We start from the raw sequence: 23,302 nt of genomic DNA, 5'->3' as shown, positions 1-23,302 counted from the left end.
TTCCTTTTCACTCTCTACCCATCTGAACAAAAAGCTCCACATAAGCAAACACAAAATAAACTTACTCATTACACATTCCAAGTCAACTGTGAGAGGCTAGGGCTTACTTTCCCCCATTCTTTATAACATCTTATATTTCTTTGGAAATTGGGTTACATCTTTAGGAAAAGATAATTTGTCTTAGCCTTCCTCCACTTCCCAAAACAAAATAGAAAAAAAGGAGCAGAGAAAAAGTGCAAACTTCCCCCCCCCCACTGCCATGAAAACAGAAAAAGAATACAAATTAGCTTTCTTTTCTGCTTATTTGTACAATTTAAAAAAAAAAAAAAAGACTAAATTCACTTTACACTTCAGACCTCTACAAGGAGACTTTGCCTCAAGTGAAAGTAGTTCCACATGGACCATTTTGTGCTTGTCTAATGTGTAAATGTGCTGTTTTATGTTGAAGTAAGTATAAGCAACTATACAGTGCGTATACAGTAACTTAGCTATCACTTTAGCCCCACAAGTGCCATGCCCTAAGGCATGCTACAGGCCATGCTTCATACGGCAAGCAAAGTATTTTCAGTGGACTATCTGAAGTGGCACAGCATATAATAGAATATATTCTAGACCTGGTGAAGCAATACGTTCCAGAAAATATGTCATTTTGTTTTCTGGAAGGCACAAGGGTAATAAAGCCCATAAAGTCCAACCCAAATAGCAAAGTGTACAGAAGCATTTCCACTATGTCTGTCCATCCTATGAACAATGTTTCATGGGAAGAGAAAATTCATGCTGTTCACAAATATTTGCACTGGCCATTAAATGGATGACCCAGATATACAATTAGAAATAACAAGGAAGAGATTGCATGAAGCAACCTGTTCAATCTTTCTGGAGGCCCAGGCCCAGCTATTGCTCCAACGAGCTGAGTAACTGTTGAGAAGATGTCACCTACTTGTTGACCACATGTCCCAATGGTTATCACCTTATTATGTTTTGGACATATTCATAAGCCCAAACTGGCCTCTAGAAAGCTTAGAGCAGCTGAAATAAGGCTAGCATAAAGCAAATTTAAGACCTTTTCTAGTGCTGTTGGGTAGATCTGATCTTTGATTCATTTTCACTTTTCTGTGAACACATTTCTTTTAGCTTTCCTAGAACAGGAATACTAAGAACAGCACGCACACCACCATCTTTCCACAACTGGTGGAATAATGCTGGCAAAGCACATATGTATATAACTCTATGAATATGAGTCTTTGTAGTAAAGATCTTCCCAGCTCTGCAATGACTAGTACCAGGCAGCACATAGCACTGGTAATATGCAGTGTGACAGACAATGATAGTCTGAACTTCATCTCCTCAAGCAAAAGCAACAGAATAACAACTGACTTCAGGAGGTAGCACAATATAAGACTGGCACCTGGAACCAGTCGTCCCAATATATTTCTTTTAATCACCTGTTCCAGATGGCTAACAGTAATGTGAGCACATCTGCACATGCAAGAAAGGATGTAAAAGCTCAGCACATGTTGTGAAGCGCACGTTATCACTCATCATCACCACTTGCATCAGCAGCCCTACATGCGCCCAGGCCTCACCCTGCTGGTCCAGCCCGGAGCCTCACACTCTCTCTGACCTCAGTCTGTCCCCTGGGATGTGCCCAATGTCTGGGGCTGGGGCTGCCCCTGGCTACCCTGCTCCTGACCCTGGCAGTGGGACCCTGCCCTGCCACCCCTATGCAGACACCCCCTGTTCCCAGACCCGAGGGAGTTGCCGGCCCATATGGCACCTGCCTAGGCAGCAACCATTTGCAGAATCCTAGAGATGGGGTGACCACAAATGCCTATTTAACAAAGAAAACAGATTGCCATGCTTTTGGCAATAGACCCAAAAGTTGTTTTTATTCTATGCCAGATTTCTTTTACCTAGTTTTTGCTACCCAAATGCCCAGAGTAAAGCTAGGTAAATCCAAATGTGATTTTCTTTTTTCTTTTTATTTTCTTCCTTTTTTTTTTTTTAATTGCTCTGGATGATATACTTGGCACACCAAGGCTCTTCACTGAGTTGAAGGCTCCTTGTACACAAGCACTTACACCATGCATCTGTAATCATATCCTGTAAAATGGCATCAGCAAAAGAAAGAAGTGACATTTTTTCCTCTTGATCACAACAGAATAAACAACATTTTAAAGGTTAAATTATTCAAATTCTACAGTTACCTGTTAAAAAAAACGACATCTCTGCTGTACCTTCAGATTTTTTACATCCAATTATTTTGATTTTTTTTTTTTTTTTAATCCTACCCCACTTTTCCTGACTACTGCTGCTTACAGGGCAAAAAAAAAAAAAAAAAAAAAAAGGGTTGTAACTAGTGGCAACTCATTTACTTCCACTGATAGCTACAGCTCCCAATACATGGCTTTCAGCTCAACTCAGAGAAGTTAGATGAACAAGCTACAGCAAGTTAATGAAACAGAAACAGGCAACACCTAAAAGCATATCACAATGTCTTGTGCACTAAGAAAATCTGGGTGTCAGCTTTAACTTTTTTAAGGTCAGACAAGTGTGACAAGAGGTCATAGGGAAGAAAAACACAATATTGTTCTCTGCACAGATTAAGACAAAATAAAATAAATAAGACTAGGAAGTTCAGTCTGAAATCCAATTTTAATTGATGTAAATCACTTCAATCCCCTTGTTGCCAATTCTGTCAGTCACTACGTGAGGTTGATGGAACCATACTGCATTACACCAGCAGAAAATCTGTCACTTCAATGACAGAAGAGACTACATGGTATTCAAAAAACATTTTTTTTTCTAAGGGTTTACTGGTTATTCATTTTATGATCCTGGGGTTGTCTATAGAAAATAAAACAAAATGAAACAAGGGATTCTACTATGTTTCTATGTGTGATAGTGCAAGGAAATTTAATCCAAAGACCCTCTTGCTTAGTATCTTTCCTGTTAATCCTATACAACCTACTTTGCCTCCCAGGAGCACCCCTTCTGCTGATGCCTCTGCCTCTATCTTTCATTATACACAGGTTATCCAAAATGCAGGTTTATGCATGAAGATCTACTGTTCTTTAACTTAAAAACTATAGCCATGTGAGAACTGAAAAGCAGTGGGTTATGGCAATCCCAATCATTTTGTCTATTCCTTATCAGTCCTTAAAATCAATACCTTTGCACCCAGAATCTTTGATCCAGACCAGACCCTTTACCCTATTTTCTGATACTGTTCCATTTCTCAGGATGTAACATAATTAATTCTTCCACATGGCTACATAAATAAATAAATAAATAATAATAATAATTACAAGGAATCAGGGAAAACAGCCATACAACACTGTATGAAATAGCATTATGAGTGAGCTCATAAAAAGAGATGCTGACTGAGGAATTTAAAATTTTTCAAAACTTTTGATCTTGTTTATATATGTGAAGGTTTGATGTGAAAGCTTGATGTCAACTGTAAAAAGAAACATCTCTTAAGACAAACATAAAAAACAGACCTCCTGTTGAAACGTACCCAATGATAACCAACAAGTTTCTGATCTTGAAGAGAACATCACCGGAGCGTCTTGCATTTAATATTATTTTATGCCAAGCAGCCCTATTTTTCTTCTCATATTTTCTTTATGGATAAGTGTTTGGTTTCACACTTCTGGTAAAATAGAAAGTTGCTGGAGTAGATGTTCAGTAAGCCTTATTAGAATAACTATCCTGTTGCCTGACATAATATGCTATTTTATGAGGACCCATGTACAAAGTAAATATAACAATTATTCTTTTCATCTGTGATAATGACAATTATTAGTAAGTGGAATAGTAATAACCTCTTTGTATTTAACACTGAGCTCTAACCCTGCTGAGGAAAAACTGAGCCTTTCATTTCAAATGTTTCTAGATTGAATTTACTTTCTGTATGTTTTACTGTTAACTTTGATTGCAAAATATCAGTAAAAAAAATTCAATTAAATATTTAAGCATTATACACACAAAAGGATCTTAGTGGAAATTGGTAGATTTTTTTTCCCTCTTGTGATGGTATCACAAGCTATAAATCAACATTTAACATCTAATTGAATTTGTTTAAAAGTGAACCAATTTTTTGATGATATAATTCTGGTGATAACAGACAAATGATATTTGAAATATTTTATCATTAAAAGGATGCTGGTAGCATCTGATTCTAACAAAATAATCATTATTTTTATGTAAAATTATTGAAAATATAATATTGACTCTATATAACACAAGAATGTCATGTCTATTTGCTTTTAGTGGTTACCCAAAGTGGTGGAAATTACATTATTATGGAATTGTTGGTGGGTTTGTTTGGTTGGTTGTTGTTGTTTTGAAAGGGGAAGAAGAAGAGAGGTTGCTCTTGTTTTTAAGGAAAAATCCAGAGACAGCCTAGATATGCCACATGTGAACAAAAATTGCTTTTCAAATGTCACTTGCGACCTGACATAGACAGGGAAAGGTTGACAGATATTTTAAAGCATGCAGAAAGGATAGAAAGAAATATTTTACCTCCAACTAGTTTATTTGTCTTTTCTATATTCAGAGAGGTCTAAAATGCATTCCCATCCACCTGTCAGTGTTCTTCTAATGAACTTTTTGGCAATATTCATAGAAGGTAATGGAAAAGGTTCATTATACTTGCATGGAGCACATAAAACAAATGTTCAAAAATCAGAAAAAAATATAGGACAATTTATTAATGCTTGCACTGTTAACGTAGTTTACTGCTAGCCTTGGTCAGATGTTCAGGTAAATTTGATCATACTTTAAAAATAAGATTGCTTGGTAAATACATAGTATCACAGTACATCAGCAGCAGGGTTATTTTTAAGCGTAACATACAATGCATTTCTATATATGCTGATATATTAACCCTGTGTGTCAATACAAGGAAAAAAGGTCAGGAACCTTGCATAAAAAGTTCAAATTGTTAGTGAAAACAAACCAAATGCAGAAGCTCATTAACAACAATGAACAGAAAAACTGGGGAATGCAAAGAAAGTGGCATATGGGAAAAATGCAAGGGAAATAATATACAGAAATATTCTGGAAAAGCACAGTTTTCCAGTGAAAGTGATTAACTATGTTGTATATTTGCCAAATGTATTATTTGCATTTCAAATTTCTTGAAGTCAATGGGTTCTCCCTAAAGGCTCAATAAAAGGAATGAGTTTTCAAGAGTTATTTGAATGAAGACAAAAGACAGTGGTTTAAGTCATGAATAGAAGGCTACAAAAGTAAGATACAGAAGAAAAGCCCAGAAAGAGAAAGGTACTAGGACAAAACAGAGAACAAGAGAGCAGTAAGAAATACTCAGTAGTAAAGAAAATTATAGAAAAAGTAATCTCTAAAAATAAATGGCTACAGGTCTGGGAAGAGCTTTGAGGTAGAAGGTTTTCAGTCTAATAGAAAGTCTATTTGCATTAACAGAAGTCTTTTCATTGACTACAGAGGATTTCTCATCAGACTATATAAATTTCACCTTGATGATATCAAGGCATCTTGAACAACAAAAAAAGGCATTTTTTCTTTAATGGTAAGGCCAAGGTAACAAGAATACAGTCTACGTCAAAATATCATCATTACTCAAATTCATGTAAAATGTGTGTCTGTTACTTTGTTATCCAACCTACAGTTCGTTGTATGACCTTCCATCAAAGGTTGTACAAAGTGAATGAATGCCCTAATAACTGTAAAACTAATACCAAATTACAGTACTGCTCTGTTCTTTTCCAAAGACAGACCAGCAAGCAGAGCTTGCTAAAAGTTACTGGGGATGTTGCTATTTCAGTCTTCCAATGTTGCCTTACTGGAATTCAGTGGATCACAATTTAATACAAAGAACAAGGGCTCTGCATGTAATCCAGTTTGTATTTTCTGTGTTTATGTATAGTTAAATCCTACATAAACTGACATCATTTTTGGTTAAGGTGCACAGCATCTTACTGTCAAATAAAATGTCCATATACATAAAAGCAAATGCAATTCTTCTTCCTGAAATTGAGAGTTGTGTAGGCAGTATCCCACCCAAATTTATGTTGGGTGTACTAGAATTCTAATAACAGGTAATCTGAAGTGCTCATTAGAGACATGCAAGTAATTCATTACTTAAGTGTGTCTAATTTAACCATATTTTCCCCTTCAATGAAGCCTGCCCTAGTGGAAATTAGTGATCCAGCCCACACACTTCCAATTCTGTCAGTATTTTCAGTTTACATTTGCCTTTTTTTTTCAGATTTCGAAAAATGACTTTCTCTGTCTTCTTCTCTCTGATCTCCACTGGGTATTTATACACAGCAAGTATAATTAAGCTTTTGGCAAGCTAGTGAAAATTAAACCCTTACAAGCAAGGGGAAAGAGAAAGGAGGGTGAAGAAACAGAGAAGAGGAAGAAAATCCTGTTTAAAGTGAAGTTATCACAGGCTTACTCGTGTGTAAGCAGAAGGCAGCTACATATTGTAATTTTACAGCACACTTCTAGGAGACGGTGACATTTGGCTAATACTTAATGAAAGCTTAGGATGGGTGCTTTATTGATTTGAGGGAGTCTATCTGCTGGAAGATACTAAAGTAATGAAACTGGCAAGTTGTTGTCTTTCAAATATCAACAGATCTGCTCCCAAAAATCCAATCTCACTGACAAGCAGATGAATATCTTGTATGGTAGGTCTTGCAGCACTACATACAGTATACATGCTGAGCTCTGATGTTCATCTTCATCAGTTTTCCTATTTTTTCCCCCAGTAACAAAATAACAACTCCTGCTAGTATACCACCCTGCTGTCTATTTTAATTGAAAACTTTCCCAGGCCTTGTTCTTTCAAGAGCTGTAAAAACTTAAAGTTAAGCAAATAGTAGATGAGGTATTTAGAGGAATTCAGCAGTGTAACACTTTTGTTCCTTCTTCATACAGTCTAGCATCTTCACAGTACCCTGGAGTCTAAGATTTAGCAATCCTGCCATATGTTTTACAGAGGCATTACTTCAAAGAAGGAAGGGACCTTTTCCCTCAAACCTCAGAAAAGCATTGAAAAGAAGCCTACTCCCTATAACAAGTACACACAGCATATAGAGTAGATCTGGACAACCATCATGAAAGTCTGTACAGGGCTGCCAAAGGTAGTCCTGACTGTTAAGCTTACAGGGAAAAAAACAAACAACAACAACAAAAAACCTATAATGCATAAAACTAGTTTTTGAAGAAAACTTCATGGAACTACCCTGCCTTTGCTGGCTGGGCAGAGCTACACCAACCATCCATCCTGTGCCAGCATGTCTTTAGAAGCAGTCATGGAATTGCACAGAATCTCAGAATGGTTGAGGTTGGAAGGGACCTTCGGATGTCATCTCATTCAATCCCCCTGCTCAAGAAGGGACACCTACAGCAGGTTGCCCAGGACCATCTCCAGATGGTTTTTGAAGGTCTCTAGGAAGGGAGACTCCACAGCCTCTCTGGGAAACCTATTTCAGTGCTCAGTTACCCACACAGAAAAGAAAGAGGTTCCTTCTATTCAAATGGAATCTCCTGTGTTTGTGCTCATTGCCTCTTGTCCTGGTACTGGGCATCACTGAAAATAGTCCTCTTTTTTTAAAATTTTTCTTCTCAGAAAGAGCAGTCAGGCATTGGAACAGGTTGCCCAGGGAGGTGGTGGAGTCACCATCCCTGAGGCTGTTTAAGGAAAGGTTGGACGTGGTTCTTAGGGACATGGTTTAGTGGGTGATATTGGTGGTAGGGGGATGGTTGGACCAGATGATCTTGGAAGTCTTTTCCAACCTTAATGATTCTATGATTCTATGATTTTCTTCGCACATTCCCTTCAAACTATTTATAGACATTAATAAGATCTCCCCTGAACTTCCTCTTCTCCAGTGAACAGTCCCAACTCTCTCAGCTTCTCCTCAGAGAAGTGCTCCAGTCCCTTGATCATCTTGGTGATACCCTGTTGGACTCTCTCCAGTATATCCATGTCTGACCTGCACCAAGGAGCCCAGAACTGGACATGGGCTGCAATACTCCGGGTGCAGCCTTACCAGTCCTCACACTCTCAAACATAACCTGAACCATTCACATAGCAGCAAGTTTTTCTCTGATGTGCCTTTCACAGCTAATTCCTCTTGGAGAAGGAACTACCATAAATCTCATAGAAATTTCTTTCTGCAGAAAAAGCAGACAGTCTCCGCTGCCTTTCTGCTGCATTTCAGTGGCTGAAATGTCAGCAGTATAATTCCACAACAGTTTTAGCAGACAAAAGTATTCTGTATGAGTGAAACCATCTGAATCTGGTTTGTAGTATGTGTGAGCTATGGATTTGTTCAGCACAATATATATTGAAATGTGCACACCATAGATTATAAAAATAACAACCACAAACAGTTAATGGATTCCTTTATATATTGATACTCTTTTGTCATTATAGTTTATTTCTGCCTACAATAGTGGTCAAAGATAATTTGCATTCTGCTGTAAGAGAAACTATGAAGAGAATTAGCCATCATGGTACTTCTCTTCAAATCCACTTGCACCTGAAACAGAACAAACAAAATCTGGATCACTGCAAACGTGTGTTTTGCACACAGAAGCCATAGAAAGCAGCATTACTACAAGCCTGCTGGGAAAGTACAATAAAAATAAATCAGAATGAAAGGAAGTGCTGTGGCTAATACATAAAGATGGAAAGCCAGAATGAATGGTTAAGAAGTGGGTGCTTAATGGTTATTGGCCTATTGTATTTTAGGAACCTGATCTTCATTTTGCTGAAGTAAATGTAGTGCCAAGTAAAAATATGTCCGTATTTCTAGCCTTACTGCTTACATAGGGATATGTTGGGTATTATTCACATTGCAGAACAATCCTTAAAATAACAAATACTTTGAAAAATATTGTGTAAAGTAAAGGTTAAACTCAGTTATGTATTTAGAAAGTCCTCAGTTGTCAATGGGTTATGCAGTCATGCAATACAGATCTAAGTGGAGGGAGGGTGGAAAACTGTTACATAGATTTGATCATGTCTTGTAATAAGGAATAGATAAATCACGTAACTGCTTATTGAGGGAGGAGAGTGTAACCTTTCAACAGTAAAAACAGTAAATCAGTATCTGAGTTGCAAGTCTTTAATTACCATTTTCAGAAGCATGGAAATTTGCAGACAGAAAAGCTGTCTTGCCAAGAGGATAAAACAAAAAACAACAAACAAACAAACAAGAGGAAGAAGAGACAAAACATCATGGCCAGATTTTTTTTTTTTAACTCAATAAACTCTGGATTTGGCAGTCAAGAATGTTTTATTATAAATTAAAGTTTGAACAGTCTTGGATTTCATGGTAAGCTTTGTCAACGGAAGCTAAGACGACAGTACTGTAAAACAAAAAAAGTGACAGGGAAGTCACTGAAAAGTGACATTTTCTTTATTAGTGTAAGTTCTATTTAGCTTCCCTGAGGAGTTCCTCTGACTGTATATTCAATGACCCCAAAAAATTTTGGGGGTCAAAATTTGGGTCCATGCTTGCTGGAGTTGTTGAACTGCTGATGAATCCAAAAGAGAGTTTTAAGGACTCTCATCAGGGCAGTTAGTCATGCCGGGGTGCTCTGTGAAGGAGCCCGGAGACCAAAAGCGCTGATAGGTCCAATTCTCACTGCATTTCTCTCCAATTCTGCAATGGGGACAACCTCATGAAACCCCCTTCCTATCAGAACCACAGAACCTGAAACCCAAACTAGCTGATCACTAAATTGAAGTTGCTGGTCTGTCAAGAACGTCAGCTTCACTGAGCAACTGCAGGGAGCCTATTTAAATCCAAAACACTATGTGCCAACACTCTTGTAACTTCTCTTTTTTTTTTCTTCTCTTTTTTTTTTTTTAAATGATAGTGTTCTCAAGTCTGGGTTCCTTTCTCTAATAGTTCCCAGTGGTAAAGGCTATTTAAATCAAACGATGAAGGTTTTAGCTCTACCTTTTGTAGTGTTGATGTTTTTCTCCAGATATTTAACCAGTCTTTGTTGTGTGTCATTTGCATTATTAGCTCCTAGTTTTTTTTCCCATTTACCATAAAAAAAAACAATCAGTCATGTCATTTGGAAGCAAAATTTAGAATACCAGTTGGTTGCTTGTTAGTTTTTATACAACACATGCAGCTCCGTGAGCAGCTTAACCTATGAAGCCCAGTTTAATATAGTTTTATGTCTGGTGTTTCAATTATCCTGTGTGAGCTCTGTTTTCCAAAGTTTAGGGGATTCAACAGCTCTCGCTTGTGAGGACTCTCTCATGTCTAAAAGTACAGTTGAAAGTACATCTAATCTCTGACAAATTTGTCATATTTATTAGAAGACAGACAAAACACGTTCAATGACTAGGAGATGAGTATATTAGTAATTGTAAAATTTACAAAGATCTTTCTTATAGAATGTTAACTAAATAGTTTTTTATTTTTTTTCCCTTTAATAAATCCCTACCGTACAATTGCATTCCTGAAGACTGAATCCTCTGCAAGTTCCTGTATCTGTCTTTGTGCTTGTTTTCCTGTACAGTACCAAGTTTTAGCCTAAGTCCTTGAAGCCAGACTGGTTTCTGCTTTCTGTCTCAGTGAAGCTTTCACCTTTCTTTCACAGCTATAAATGATCACCTCTGATTGTATTAAAATGCATTTTATGTATTTTTTGGGCAGGTTTATTGGTTGTAAGATTAATATGCACCTCTAGTTCCAGAGGTCACACTGGCTTTTTAAAAAGAAGCACGTTCTCTTTTAGTCATTTGAATTTCTCTAGAATTAAGTGAGGTAATATACCTAATGGGGAATAAACAGAGAAAAGAAAATATGTTAGACTTTAGTTATCTACTAGCATAGCTTTATCTTTGCAAACAATCTTTGTTTATTTTTCTGAATTTATGTTTTTATTAACTTCAGTAGTCATGCAGTGTTCGATGTGCAAGGCATTAAAAGACATATACCAATCCCAAACAATGTTTTGGAAACAAACAAACAAACACACACACACACACACAATTGCCTTCAGTTATGTGAGCTGTGATATCCATCCTGAGCAATTTAAACACCTATCAAAGGACATTGTGCATCTTTTATTTGTCAGAAAAATAATATGAAAGTCTATTTTGCACCATGTTGGAAGCAACAAATCCAGCAAAGAAATAACTGCAGGTAAATATTTTTGTCTGACCATAAAAAAAGAGAAAAAAAAAATCATACAGACTTGTTATTTCTTCTGCAGGTTGGAAAGACGTGAATCTACTGTACAGCACACATACAACAGATAGTGAAAATCTGCAGTGACGACTAGCAAACCGATGTGTTTCTTACACACTATGCATGAATGTTCCCTGTCTTACTGCAATGACCTTATGATCTCTGGTGCCAAGTGTTCAAGTCCCAGCTGTGGATTTAAACTCAATCTCATTTTGAGTTTCCATTCTGTTGGCAGCAGAGTCATTCTTCACTGTGCTGCTCAAGCCAGAAAACGCTTCCTGACTCAGAGGCAGACACTGATAAGCAATAGCTATAAGAGAAGTTGTAATTGCACAAGCTCTTTCTTTCCCCCAACAGGTATTACTACAAATGAGCGTCATTGAAAATTCTTCTGAGCTTTAACAGGGTAGATAACCTTGTAGACAATTCTGAATCTAACACTGTGTCCAGATTAACAAAGTAGACAAAAAAAAAAAAAAAAAGGCTGCTGTGCTTCTGTTATTTAACTCCTTCCCAGTATGTATGCATTTTCATGGTCTGCTTTTTTTTTTTTTTTTTCTTTTCCCCTCCAAGAAAACCTTCTGAAGTAAGGAAGATGAGTAGGTAGTCTGAGCATTGGTAAGCTGCACTGCTAGAATAGTACAGCAGAACATTAACACCACAAAATCAGGTAACGAGAAATTTTGATATCCTGAGCAATTTAATCATCTATCATAGGGACATTGTGTATACTTGTGCTTTTCCCTTCTCTGCACTGTCAGATGACATTAGCTATTTCTTCTCATTGATTGAATAGATTAAGCATTCACAGCAAGAAATGATTTTATGTATTTTTCAGGCAGGTTGTAAAATAGCAGTTATTCTATACTTTATCCTCAGTATTCAGTGAATGCACCATGCACTCTTTCCAGCATGCTGTTCAAATCATGACTTGATACCAAAATATTAACTTCCTCAAGGGTTCTTGGTGCTTCCATTATAGCTTTTTTCGTACTTTCTAAATATTAACAGATTTATCCACACAACATCACTGTGCAGTACAGTAGCACTGCTGGGCATATTTTATGAGGGAAAGTTGATGTGTATCTGGTGAAACCAAAAATGCAGAAGTGTGAAATAAACTTCAGAGCTCCAGGGACCTGCTTTTTCCATGGCTGGCACTGTGCAGACTTCCACATGCCCAGAACAGAATCCCCACTGGTCTCAGCTGCAATAATGAGTGCAGGGAATCCTGTAAGTCAGAATCTGTGCATCACAGCCTGTCACAGAGATCAGAAGATACACAGTGAGCAAGCCTTCATGTAAATGAAAACTTCATTTAAGTTCTCTTTTATAAATTCCCTTTCCAGACAATGAAGAGGGTGACTTTGCATATCTAGCACAGACAGCTGATCAGAGTTTCTCAACACTGATATCAGAGCAAACCTACAGAAGTAAGTTTCTAGACTTCCAATTAGCCCTCGTGAATATTCTCCAACTCTTTCCAACTCTAAGCTTCTCACCAACCTGTCTACCTACATTTTCCTCAGACTATTCATCTCCAGTCTCTGCTACGGCTCTCCCATATTCATATGCCCTATTTATCTTGCCAATATCATTCTTTCCTCTTTGCTCTTCCAGTTTGCACATTCATGCCTAGCTGAAACATCAGACATTGGAAACATCACCTATGTGCCACCTTGTGCCCCTCAGGTAGACCCTGCCATCTCTTACTCCTGCTAACCAAGGTATCTCCTTCCTCCAGCTCTCCCATACTCCATGCCTGTTTCTCACCTCACTGAAACCAAGCTGCACTTTAATTCTCAGATCTGTTTGGTCGTCAAGTAGATAAATACTGAAAACAAAGAAGAGAACATCCCTATGGAGACAAAGAACCCTCTGCGAGGACCATTGTCGGAGAAAAGAGATGTTCACCCAATATGCATACATATAGCTATTTATGGTTGGTTCATGTGCAGTCAGATCACACCAGTGATTTCTGAGAGATACAGCAAGCTCAATTCAGACACAAATCACAGACTTTAGTTGCCAAATGCTAATGCTGTAACTGAGCCAGGGCAAACTGAGGTATTTTCAGTGTTTATGAGTGGACTAAATGTGGGTGCTTCTCCCAGAGGAAGAGCAAAAAATACATTCTTACCAATTGCAAGTTCATTTTTTAAAGAACAGAAGGACTAAATTTCCTCCAGTAAACAGAGGCTTTTAAAATTGTTATTATTTTAATGCAGAGATAGGTTCAAAAATATTTTGTCTCTATCTCACTGTTCTCCAGACATTTTCCAAAATTTGAGCCTAGGCAGATCTTGATGAGGGAAAATGTTAGCTAACTTAATTTTGGCAAAATTTTAAGGAAGTGAAGACTGTTTCCTAGCGGAAGGTTACTTATTCAAAAAATTGTTACCACTTCACCTCTGAGAGCTTGCTCATAGGGGTCAATTTTCTGGATTTGCTTAACAAAAATGAATACATATGCTGATGCATTGACAAGTTCTGAAATATTTCAAGCAATCTGTGCAGGCAAAATTAGTGAACTTGATGGGCCTCACTCAAGATTCGCAATACATACACATTTCTGTTTCACTTTAGCATAGTTTAGCCAAGCAAACTGTAAACTCTTATTCATTGTTCCGACAGAGGATAGTTAAACCTCCCAGGCTAGCAGTCCATCTGCTCTGCCAGCTAATGCTATTGTCCCAGAGACACCACCTCCTTCATTGTTCCACTGAACAATCCATGCCAGCTCTTTTCTCAGCTGACACTGACAAGTACATGTCAACCCGTCCGTGTTCTCCCGCACACATCTGTGACATTGAATATAGCCTTTCATGGTTTCAGGCAGTTTAAAGCCTAGGAAGAATGAGGAAATATGATACTATAAAAATAAGAATATACTCAAGATTTTAATTGCAATAGATTATCTAATCAATGCAATGTCCAGATTTGAGTATTTATTTTGGTTCCTTCTATGCTTCTCTTCTTAAGGAAACACTAGTTAGTGTTGCAATGTAAAATATGTTGCTTTAAAGCATTCAGCAAATTTGAAATACATTTCCACGTGAAGAAAATCTGATTCCCTAACATAAAATGTTTCGGTAATTTTTAAAATAAATATGTCTGGAATATCTTTCAGTGAAGACTGTTTTTTTGGTTGAATCCACAAAATGGAAGGACCAAAATAAGGAAATCAATTCCTGCCAGCAGGTCCCTGAAAAGCTCCAGCTAAATGAACTGATGCAATCTCAGTACAGGACTTATCGTCAGCAATGACAACAAAATTCTCATTACTCCCAGCATCTCAAGGCAAAAGAAAGAGATGCAACAATCTATAGTTGTTGCAGGTGGTAAAATCCAAGATCATCAATAAGGCATGGACAAAATTCAATGCTCTGTCCCTTACCATGTATAGCACTGTTTCATTCAAACCTCATGTGAACTTTATATCATGCAAAACAATGCAGTCTTATTTGCCAATGCCAATTAGTCAATGACAGAACAGAGAACAGTGTAGATGGGTAAAGTCATTATGCTTTAAAACAGCAAGCTAGCATTGCAGTTGTTGCCTACAGCACATGTATATTTAAGGAGAGAGGGAAAAAAATGTATATACTCATTGGCACAATACCTGTGTAAGGTAATAAAATATAAAAACATCTACTTTTGCTGATTTGTCAGGCTCTGAGGGAGTGTTATTTACTGGATATTCCATAAAGGAGCCAAGCCTCCAAACCAGAAAGGGAAACAGTGTCTCTCAGTCATGCCAGACCACATTGTCCTTCAAATGGCTCTTACAGGACCAGACACTGATACAGAACCACAATGACCACAGCTCCTGGACCACACAATAGCTGATACGTACTAGCTTTAGAACTGGGTAGTAAGGGGGAAACCCAATGAATTCCCTACAGATAGCATGCAGTCCTTGAACATCTTAATTTCATTTACATCAATGTAAACCCATCTCTAGAGATTTCTCTCAAGTGATTTCTGCCTCCAAATAGGAGGCATCTGAAAATTATCCACCAATTTTTCCTTTTAACTAAATTGGTTTTATATTGGAGCAACTTGTTATATGAAAGGAGGAGTTGGAGCGGGATGTAGTTTTGCCTGAGACATGATTAGATTTAAGTATTGAAAGGGAAGGTCCCATTCTCTGGACACAGTCTGTCAGACCCATACAGCTGCTTTCTATTTCCCCCCTCCCACACTCCCCCTCTTTTTTTTTTTTTTGCCTTTTTCTGTAAAGCATTTCAGCAAGTGAAAAATCTTAATTTTTTTTTTTTTTTTTTTTTTTTTTACAAAGAGGGCAAAAGCACTTGCAATTTATTTTAACACAAGCAAGCACAGCAAGGTGACATATAATCAAGTGTTCCCAGACTGATGTATTAAAATGCTGGTCTGCAAGCTCCTGCCCTGCATCTATGATGTAAGAATTCTCCTTCATTATTCCTTTTTATTATTTTCCCATGCAGATCACCGTGACCCATACAGATCTTTACAAACCTGGATGGTAATCGAAAGTCCCTTCCATAACAATCTTTTTCCCTTAACATATAAAAGGTTTGTTCATTAAACATCCAAACAGAAAACATTCCTCAGTGAGGATACTAGTTCTCTGATTAATCTGCAATAACCCAAAAAACAGTGCTAAAAAAGGTGCTAGGAAGCCAGTGAAATCAACAATATTACTTTCTTCCAAAAAGAGCCTCTAGTAACCGGATGTCAGGGAATAGGGAAAGAAGTAGGGAAATATTCACATAAATCATTCTATAAGATGAACACCATCTGAACTTTTCTTTGTCTGGATTCTCTGCATGGATGGCTAACAGAAACTCTGGTGTTAACCTAAGAAAACAGATCTATCTGGTCCTGACTGTTGAAGTGCAGGAGACCTCTCTTCAACAGCAACCAACTTCTTCCACATTGCGAAGCATTCCAACTCCCCTAGATTAGAAAACAGTAGACTGGAAAATTGCAGGAGATTGGTTTCTACAGACTCTCTGTTTACAACTGCAGTCTGTAACAAGACAGCTATGACTCGTTCTGCAACGGAGTTTGCCTGCAGCAGTGCCCAGGAGGCAAGCGAGGATGTTCTGTTTGTTTCGATAGCAGATCTCTAGCAAAAATCAGTGTGATAAGTCTGGAATTTTGTCTTCCTCCTTGTCCTTCTCCAATTTTTATTATTATTGTTTTAGCTCCAGCAATCAGTCTAAATATCATTAAGGAGACTAGAATCTTGGCTGGATTTAATAAAAATATTATGCAGAGAAAAATATATCCAAGAAGTAATGAAATAACAAGGAATTACTATATATATATATATATATAAAAAGAAACCTCTCATAATCAGATACTGCTTTTATCACATCATATGCATTAAACTTCTCTGAACTGATGTCCTTTTCATCCTAATGTACTAAATTAAATATCTGTTCCTTGCAGAATTTGATTCATCTAAACTAGATTAAAATCAAATCATGAACAAAATCAATTTCACTTAAAGTACAATAATCCCAGCCCACTGAGGCCCCTTCTAGTAATCACAATAAATGCTGTCTCTACCACCATTGCCGTCCCTTATTTTTCCCTCTAGTCTTTCACTGGATGCATAATTTTCATATCATATTATAAATTAGAACCTTGTATATCTTTTTCATATCTTGTTAGAGCATGTTGGCCAAGAAGCCAGAGGCAAGACAACCTCATTCAAACATTCCTCCAGGGTTTTCAGGTCAAGTCATTTTTTAAATTGGGATTGGTATAAACCTCAAGGGATTTCTTGATTTAAGAAAGAAGTACAAATATTTAAGCTGTCTTGGGAGGATTATGCTGACATTGGATCGTGGGATTACCTCCTGCATAAGACTCGAGGGATTTGGACTGGTTTGGCATCTCATCAGAAAACTGGGCAAAAATGCTTCTCACATGATGTTAATCAGATATTCAATCATTCCTTACTGTAAGTGCGTCAAAAGGTATCAAATAAAGGGACAGAGAAGCAATTGCTTCTAGATGTGTAGGAAACAAAAGCAATACTCTGATTTTGGCTTTTTTATAAGGCAGAAAACATCATAGTGAAAACAGGCTAAAATCCTGAAAAAAACTTCAAAATTAGTTATATTGCAACCATTTCGGGGCTTGCCCTTTGTATTTGCAGATGGACTCCTGCACTACCAGCAAGGTGGTATCTAATTAAATATTTTTGCTAATAACCAATAACAATTCAGACTTCCACAACAGAGCCCCCTTTGTCTCGGAGCACTTTAATCAACAAAATCAACAGCTATCTTCCAAAAGATTCTACTTTATGTGAGAAGGTTTTAAGCAAAACCACTTCCATCCTAGTCAAATCCAGGCTCTGACTCAGATCTGAGACCAGGCTTGAATTGCAATTGAATCTGCCCTGTCAAGAACAGCACTCTAATAAATTCTTTGACCATCAAAAGTGTGAAAAATGTCATTCTCCTTCAGTAATTTCTTTCTCCTTTTTTTTTTTCCCCTCCTTCTCCTAGAGCAGAAGTTAGAGGGGGAAAATGACAGGAGTTAAAGTCATTCACCACTGGCACAATAAAAGGAACAATAGCAAGCAACAGCAAGAAATAAAACGGTTACTTGAAAACTGTATCTGCTTGGTTCTGTCAAATGTAAAGGGTCAATGCTAGACCATCGTACTGAGAAAAATATCGCAAAGGAAAATGGATTTTTTTTTTTTACAGAAGAAATGTTGAAAGGAAATTAGAAGTCACTCTTAGAGAAGGGTAATAATGTGTTGTCAAACATGGATCCAATCCCCTCAACTATTTTTTTTTTTTTGGTAAACATATTCAACAAATCAAAAACAAACCAACAAAACACACAAAACCCTAAACTCGCATTCATTAATCATAAAGTAAATAAATGTCCAGTGTGGAACACATTTTTCCTTGTGCTGTTTCACTGGTGAATCATTCTTATAAAGGCATATTTATTTCATCCAGACACATCAGACACATCTCTACTCTCTCTTTCACATGCGTAGCCTCACATATCAACTGTACAACATATCGTGCAAAGACACAATCACAGTTTCAAACTGCAAAGGTAGAAGATAAGGAGACTAGACTGTGATGGGAAAGTCAATCATAAGTCTGCACTTTTTAAAGGTCCCTGACAGGACTCACTGTTGGATAAAGCTATTCTCATGATGCATAGAAAGTTCTTATGTGACAAGTCCATTGAACCAAAATTTAGCTGTAATAGTCTCTCTGTTGAAACTTTCTTCTTTGTAACTTTAAGGCAGCACAGGAATCACACTGTATATAACAACAAAGATTGTCTATGCTGGAGAAAAGAAAGAAAAAAAAAGAAATAAAAAAACAATCCTAACTAAACTTGACAGGAAACTACTTTCCACTCACTCGTGAAGAGATTCCAGCATCACTGACAACAAGCCCTGCTGATTGGGGTCAGTCACTTTTCAAGCCCAAAGGGACCGTCTTTTCCAACTTCAATCACAGTCTCATAACTCCTGTATAAATAAACATACCAAGGAACAAAAAAACAGGGAGAACCAGCAGTCACAATCCATATACAACAGTGGCACCCATTAAATTGTAGTAATAATGTTTGTCTGGTAGGAAGTCTGGAGAGGAAAGAATCAGTCTCCTTCACACAGATGAAACAAGTTTTATTTGAACTGTGTTAATAACTTTGAATGGTTTGGTAATTTTACAAGCACATCTGCCCAGACAAATGCATTATAAACACTAAACACCATCTGAGAAGCTTCTAACTTTTTATGCTCACAAAAGAAAAACTGCTGTGGAATATGTCAGATGTTTAACTAACACAAAAATGAAAGATAACTTTTAATGCTGATTTCAGATATGATTCCAAAGGCCTTTTTTTTTTTTTTTTTTGCTTTGAATTTGTAACTGAGTTTTCAAGTGATGTTTCTGCAAAACAGAATTAATGATAGCTCTCACGTTTAACCAAAAAGTCTAATATATCTTACATTAGTGGTATCCTGAAACACTAATAATTTTACAGGAGTGAGAAACACTTCTTAAATTCCTAGCATTTTTTATCCTGAAACCATCCTATGTGAAAGCCTGAGGAGAAGGAGGGGAGAGAAGGAGGAACAGAAAAGGGGACAAGAGATTAACATTAAGGGATTTCAATTTATGGATCAGAAGCAGTTATATTAAATATATAGGAAATCAAATGTTTATATAGCTTTTGCTTGTAAAAAATAAAAAATTTTTAAAAATGACCATTCCATCATTATAAGAATTTTTTGTGAATAGAAAATATTTCTTTGAGTAGTTTTAAGCTATCAAAGACAAATGCACATATGTGTTTCTAAATTTACTTTTTGATATTTAAAAATTATTCTGCATCCATGGGTATAGATGAGTTTCTAGATAAACAGCAAATCTCAATATCAAAATTTCCAAAGGGATCTTTTGTTACATCAGTATTCCTGAGACGAAAAATGAGTTTTTCTCTACTATAGAAGTCCATGTCAGTGAACACACATACCTCATCTGCCACCCACCTTTCCCCCCAAAAAGGAATTGCTTACTCAATACAATAGAGACTTGGAAATTATTTTCCACACATGCCATAACTTCCGGCAAAGAAGTATTCTAAAATTATAGTAGTATTGAAAGCTGATGACATCTGCAGGATATCAACTTGGCCATCTCCCTAATGTGAGGCAGGATTAAGTATTCATAATAGATATCTTCCTAACCCGTACCTAAAAATTTGCAGAAATTGAGTTTTCACAGCCTCCTAAGTAACCCATCTCAATGCCTGGATAGTCTTTTTAGTTACAAATATAGTATGACACTATGCTTTGTCTACCATCTGTGCAGGTGACTAGCGAATTAAGTTCCTTGTTCAGAACAGAACTTAGCTATTCCTTCAGCATTAGCCTTGTGTGCAGGTTGTATGGCATTTGCAACAGGCTCTCATTGTGGTTATAATACTAAACACATGGGCTCAAGCACTGGCACACAAATATGTGTTCAGTGTTTGAAATACACTGGAACTCTTTAACTGCTAACTCTCTCCTATAGTTTTCAACCATGCCAAATAGCATCTGCCAGATAGTGCCTGAGTATTGCATGAGAAACAGAAGGAACCAGTACTGGTTTCCAACTGGCAACACAAATCAGGCCATTCTGTTTTGGAGGAGGGTTAAAGAACAAGTGAGACTTTAGCCATATGGATGAAAACTGCGTTGCATAATCTAAGGGCCAGAGAGTGGTCATGGATGTTTTCTTTACTAATATGGTCCTAGCCAAAGGGAAAAACATGTTTCCGTTAGAAAATATTTCAGACTAATTAATGCTATTCTACTTTTCTGCCAACATATAAGCATAAAATTAGCATTCTGTAAATATTTAAGATGAGATTACATTTCCTCTGTGAAATTACATTTCTATTCTGTTCCAAACAAAAGTACATGCCAAGTCCTTGAAAGAAGAAAAATCTTCACCCTGTTGAGCACCTGACTAATTAATAAAAAGAGAACCCCCAAATTAATGTTACTGCATATGAAACCTAAGCCTTTTCCTAGTGCTGTCTGTTTGTAAGAATCCCATGTGCCAAACTTGAGAAGGTTTAAAAATTTCCCTTATACCTGGAGAGCTATACAAGGCAGCTACCGCAACAGATCCCATGCAGTGCTTTCTCAGCAGGTTCAGTATCTGATCTAACATTGCCAGAAAAACAGGCAATGCTGTTCCATGAAAAGGGACACTGCTTTTTTATCACATGCCGGTAAAAGCTGTCTTTTTCACAGGAGGCTTAATGGTAGAGGATATACTTTCTCTTGTTATATTGGTCTAACTCCATCACTGGTAAAAGCAGTGCAAGTCATGGCCTGCAGCCACTCTTTTAATCATAGTGTTAATTAGTTCAGGATGAAAGAAAGAGGGACTAAGCCTTTGCAATACTTACTGGTGACATGCCTGTTTGGCACCCAGTTGCAAAGAAGGATTCAGTAGATCCCTGTTATGTTGTCAGGCTCTCCTTGCATTTTAAGTGCTTAAGAATAGCTTTGCAAAAGCTAGCATCCTGAACAAGGAGATGCAGAAAGTAGTCAGAAGGGAGAAGAGACAGAGATGTGTAAAACCCACATCTGAGTATGTCACCTAAGTTCAGGTTGTAGTGCCACGATTATCCCTAGCACACTTCCTCCCACTTCTGGAGTCAAGTGCTCCAAAAGGAGTAGGAGTCATGTCATGCCATGTCATGGAGTACTGTCATGTCATGTCTTCAATTCTCCAGCAAAATTAAAGAATGGGGAATGTCATCTCTCCTTGCAACTTCTCCCTCTTCATACAGATACACCCAGTATGAGGCTGTAATGACAGGCTCTCTGGGCAGGTGAGCTGAGGTTCAGTTCATCTTCTTAAACTGAGAAAGCAAGTGGGAAGATGGCCCAGGAGGAAGAATATCTGCTTTGAAAATATGCAAAAGGCACAGTTTTTAACAAGCCAAAAGCCTCACTACATGAACAGCTGTATGCATATATTGACGCAGGAGCGTTGGAGGTTTTATCAGCAGATATTTTGGCACACAAGGACTTCAGCACAATGGTAGCTAACAAGAGTTCTGAGGATTTCATTCCCACCTAAGTGCTGAACATACCCACATAATCTATGATACGTGATTAAAGTCCTTCAGCCCAAAACGATGGATGTGTTTGTATTTAAACTCTGGCTCAGAGAATTGCCAAAGCCAGAGGAATTCAGTTGTTTGGAAAAGCTCATAAGAATATTCAGAAATTCACTTGTGTATGGCATGATTCAAACTACTCTGATGACATTTGGAAATACAGCAATCATTTCCCAGCACTGGCAAAGTAACAGATTAGTAGCTACTCTGAAATTCTGCTGGGTGTTTGAAAGGTGATATTTTCTATCACGTCAAAGCATCTGACATTTCATATTTTCTTACCAACTCATCCCAATTTATTAAAGTCACCAAAGCAAGTGTTCTGACTCAATTTTAATGAAAACATCTCTTTAAAAGAATTTTCAAATAAATTCTAATCATCTACAGTCCAACCTTCAGTTAATTTTCCAAATATTTTTTAACATTTTACAGTTGTGGGTTTCTTTGATGTCTCCTTTTTATGAACTTACATCATACGAAACTGCAGGTTTCACACGTTATAGTCACTTTTAATGCACATAATCATGTTAACTGGTAGTTAATTTGTTTTTGATTGTTAGAATTACACTTTCAAAGACCTTTTAATCATTTTGGCAATGTTTTCTCCAGCCTGTTTACAAGGCAAAGGGTTTGATCTCTGCAGTGAGAGATTTTTTAAATAAAATTGTTATCCCATTTGAAGGTGGTGACTTTTCCTGTCACAAGCTGTAACACAAAAACACAAATCAGGAAGTTTAACATCATGCATATGGAAAATCACAGCTGTATTAAAGATAAATTTGTAAACACAAATCCAAATGGATTCTCTCACAGTAACAATATTGTGGAATTAAAATAATTTAATCCAATCATCTGCTTTCAGTTTCTTGCAAAAATCACTTACATTTAACTGTGTTTTCAAGTAGAAAATTCAATTTTGAAGATCCAACTTGTTCTGAAGACTGTCCGCTAGCGAGCAAGAATGCAGGCAGGTGCAACTCAAGACTCTTCCCGTCTATTTGCATTAGGTAAAGTCTGAGTCATTAGGTCAGTCATTACCAAACGATACACCTACTCTTCCTGCCTGTCATTTGGACAGAAGTTCTCCATCACATCAAATAATATATGTTTGATTATTTTGTAACCAGCCTAGCTGGAGACTATGGAAAGGCGATGATAACTTGTTTTTATTTGCACTGTTAAGGTATTACTCTAACTTGGCATTTTTAAGCACAGCAACAAATATCCAGTGCATCCTCTCTGGCTGCTATTACGGCCTGAGTCTTCCTCTGACCCCGCTGCCCTTCTCCAACCAGGCACAGCTGCTGTATGGATGACAGCAGCCACTTTAATAAACAGGAAAAATAGAAGCAAGCAGGCAAAGAAACATCAGCTTGCAGTCTTGTTGGTCCTTTGCCTTATTCCCTTTTGCTTTTCTCATA

The 23,302-nt window shown here is 37.3% G+C and overlaps 1 protein-coding gene across 29 annotated transcripts in view; it reads right to left on the bottom strand.

Annotated features, from left to right (window-relative positions):
* The window catches only part of PCDH9 (protocadherin 9), an 803,467-nt gene that overhangs the window by 642,920 nt on the left and 137,245 nt on the right, over positions 1 to 23,302 (bottom strand). For 5 of the 29 annotated variants that reach the window (XR_014578269.1, XR_014578275.1, XR_014578276.1 and 2 more), the window contains one exon: positions 1 to 23,302. This exon is cut by the window's left edge and continues 75,604 nt beyond it; it is cut by the window's right edge. The exons of 18 other annotated variants lie outside the window; for them this stretch is intronic. Coding sequence is in view for 1 of the 11 variants with exons in the window: in XM_083820658.1 (XP_083676784.1) it covers positions 18,712 to 18,720 (9 nt within the window). In the remaining 10 variants the exon portion in view is untranslated. 6 more of the 29 variants (XR_014578270.1, XR_014578271.1, XR_014578272.1 and 3 more) reach the window with 6 other exon arrangements.

The sequence above is a fragment of the Anser anser genome (assembly GCF_964211835.1).
Source record: "Anser anser genome assembly, chromosome: 1".
Lineage (NCBI taxonomy): Eukaryota > Metazoa > Chordata > Aves > Anseriformes > Anatidae > Anser > Anser anser.
Note: the sequence above shows the minus strand (reverse complement) of the source record. Positions and strands in the feature narration are given on the sequence as shown.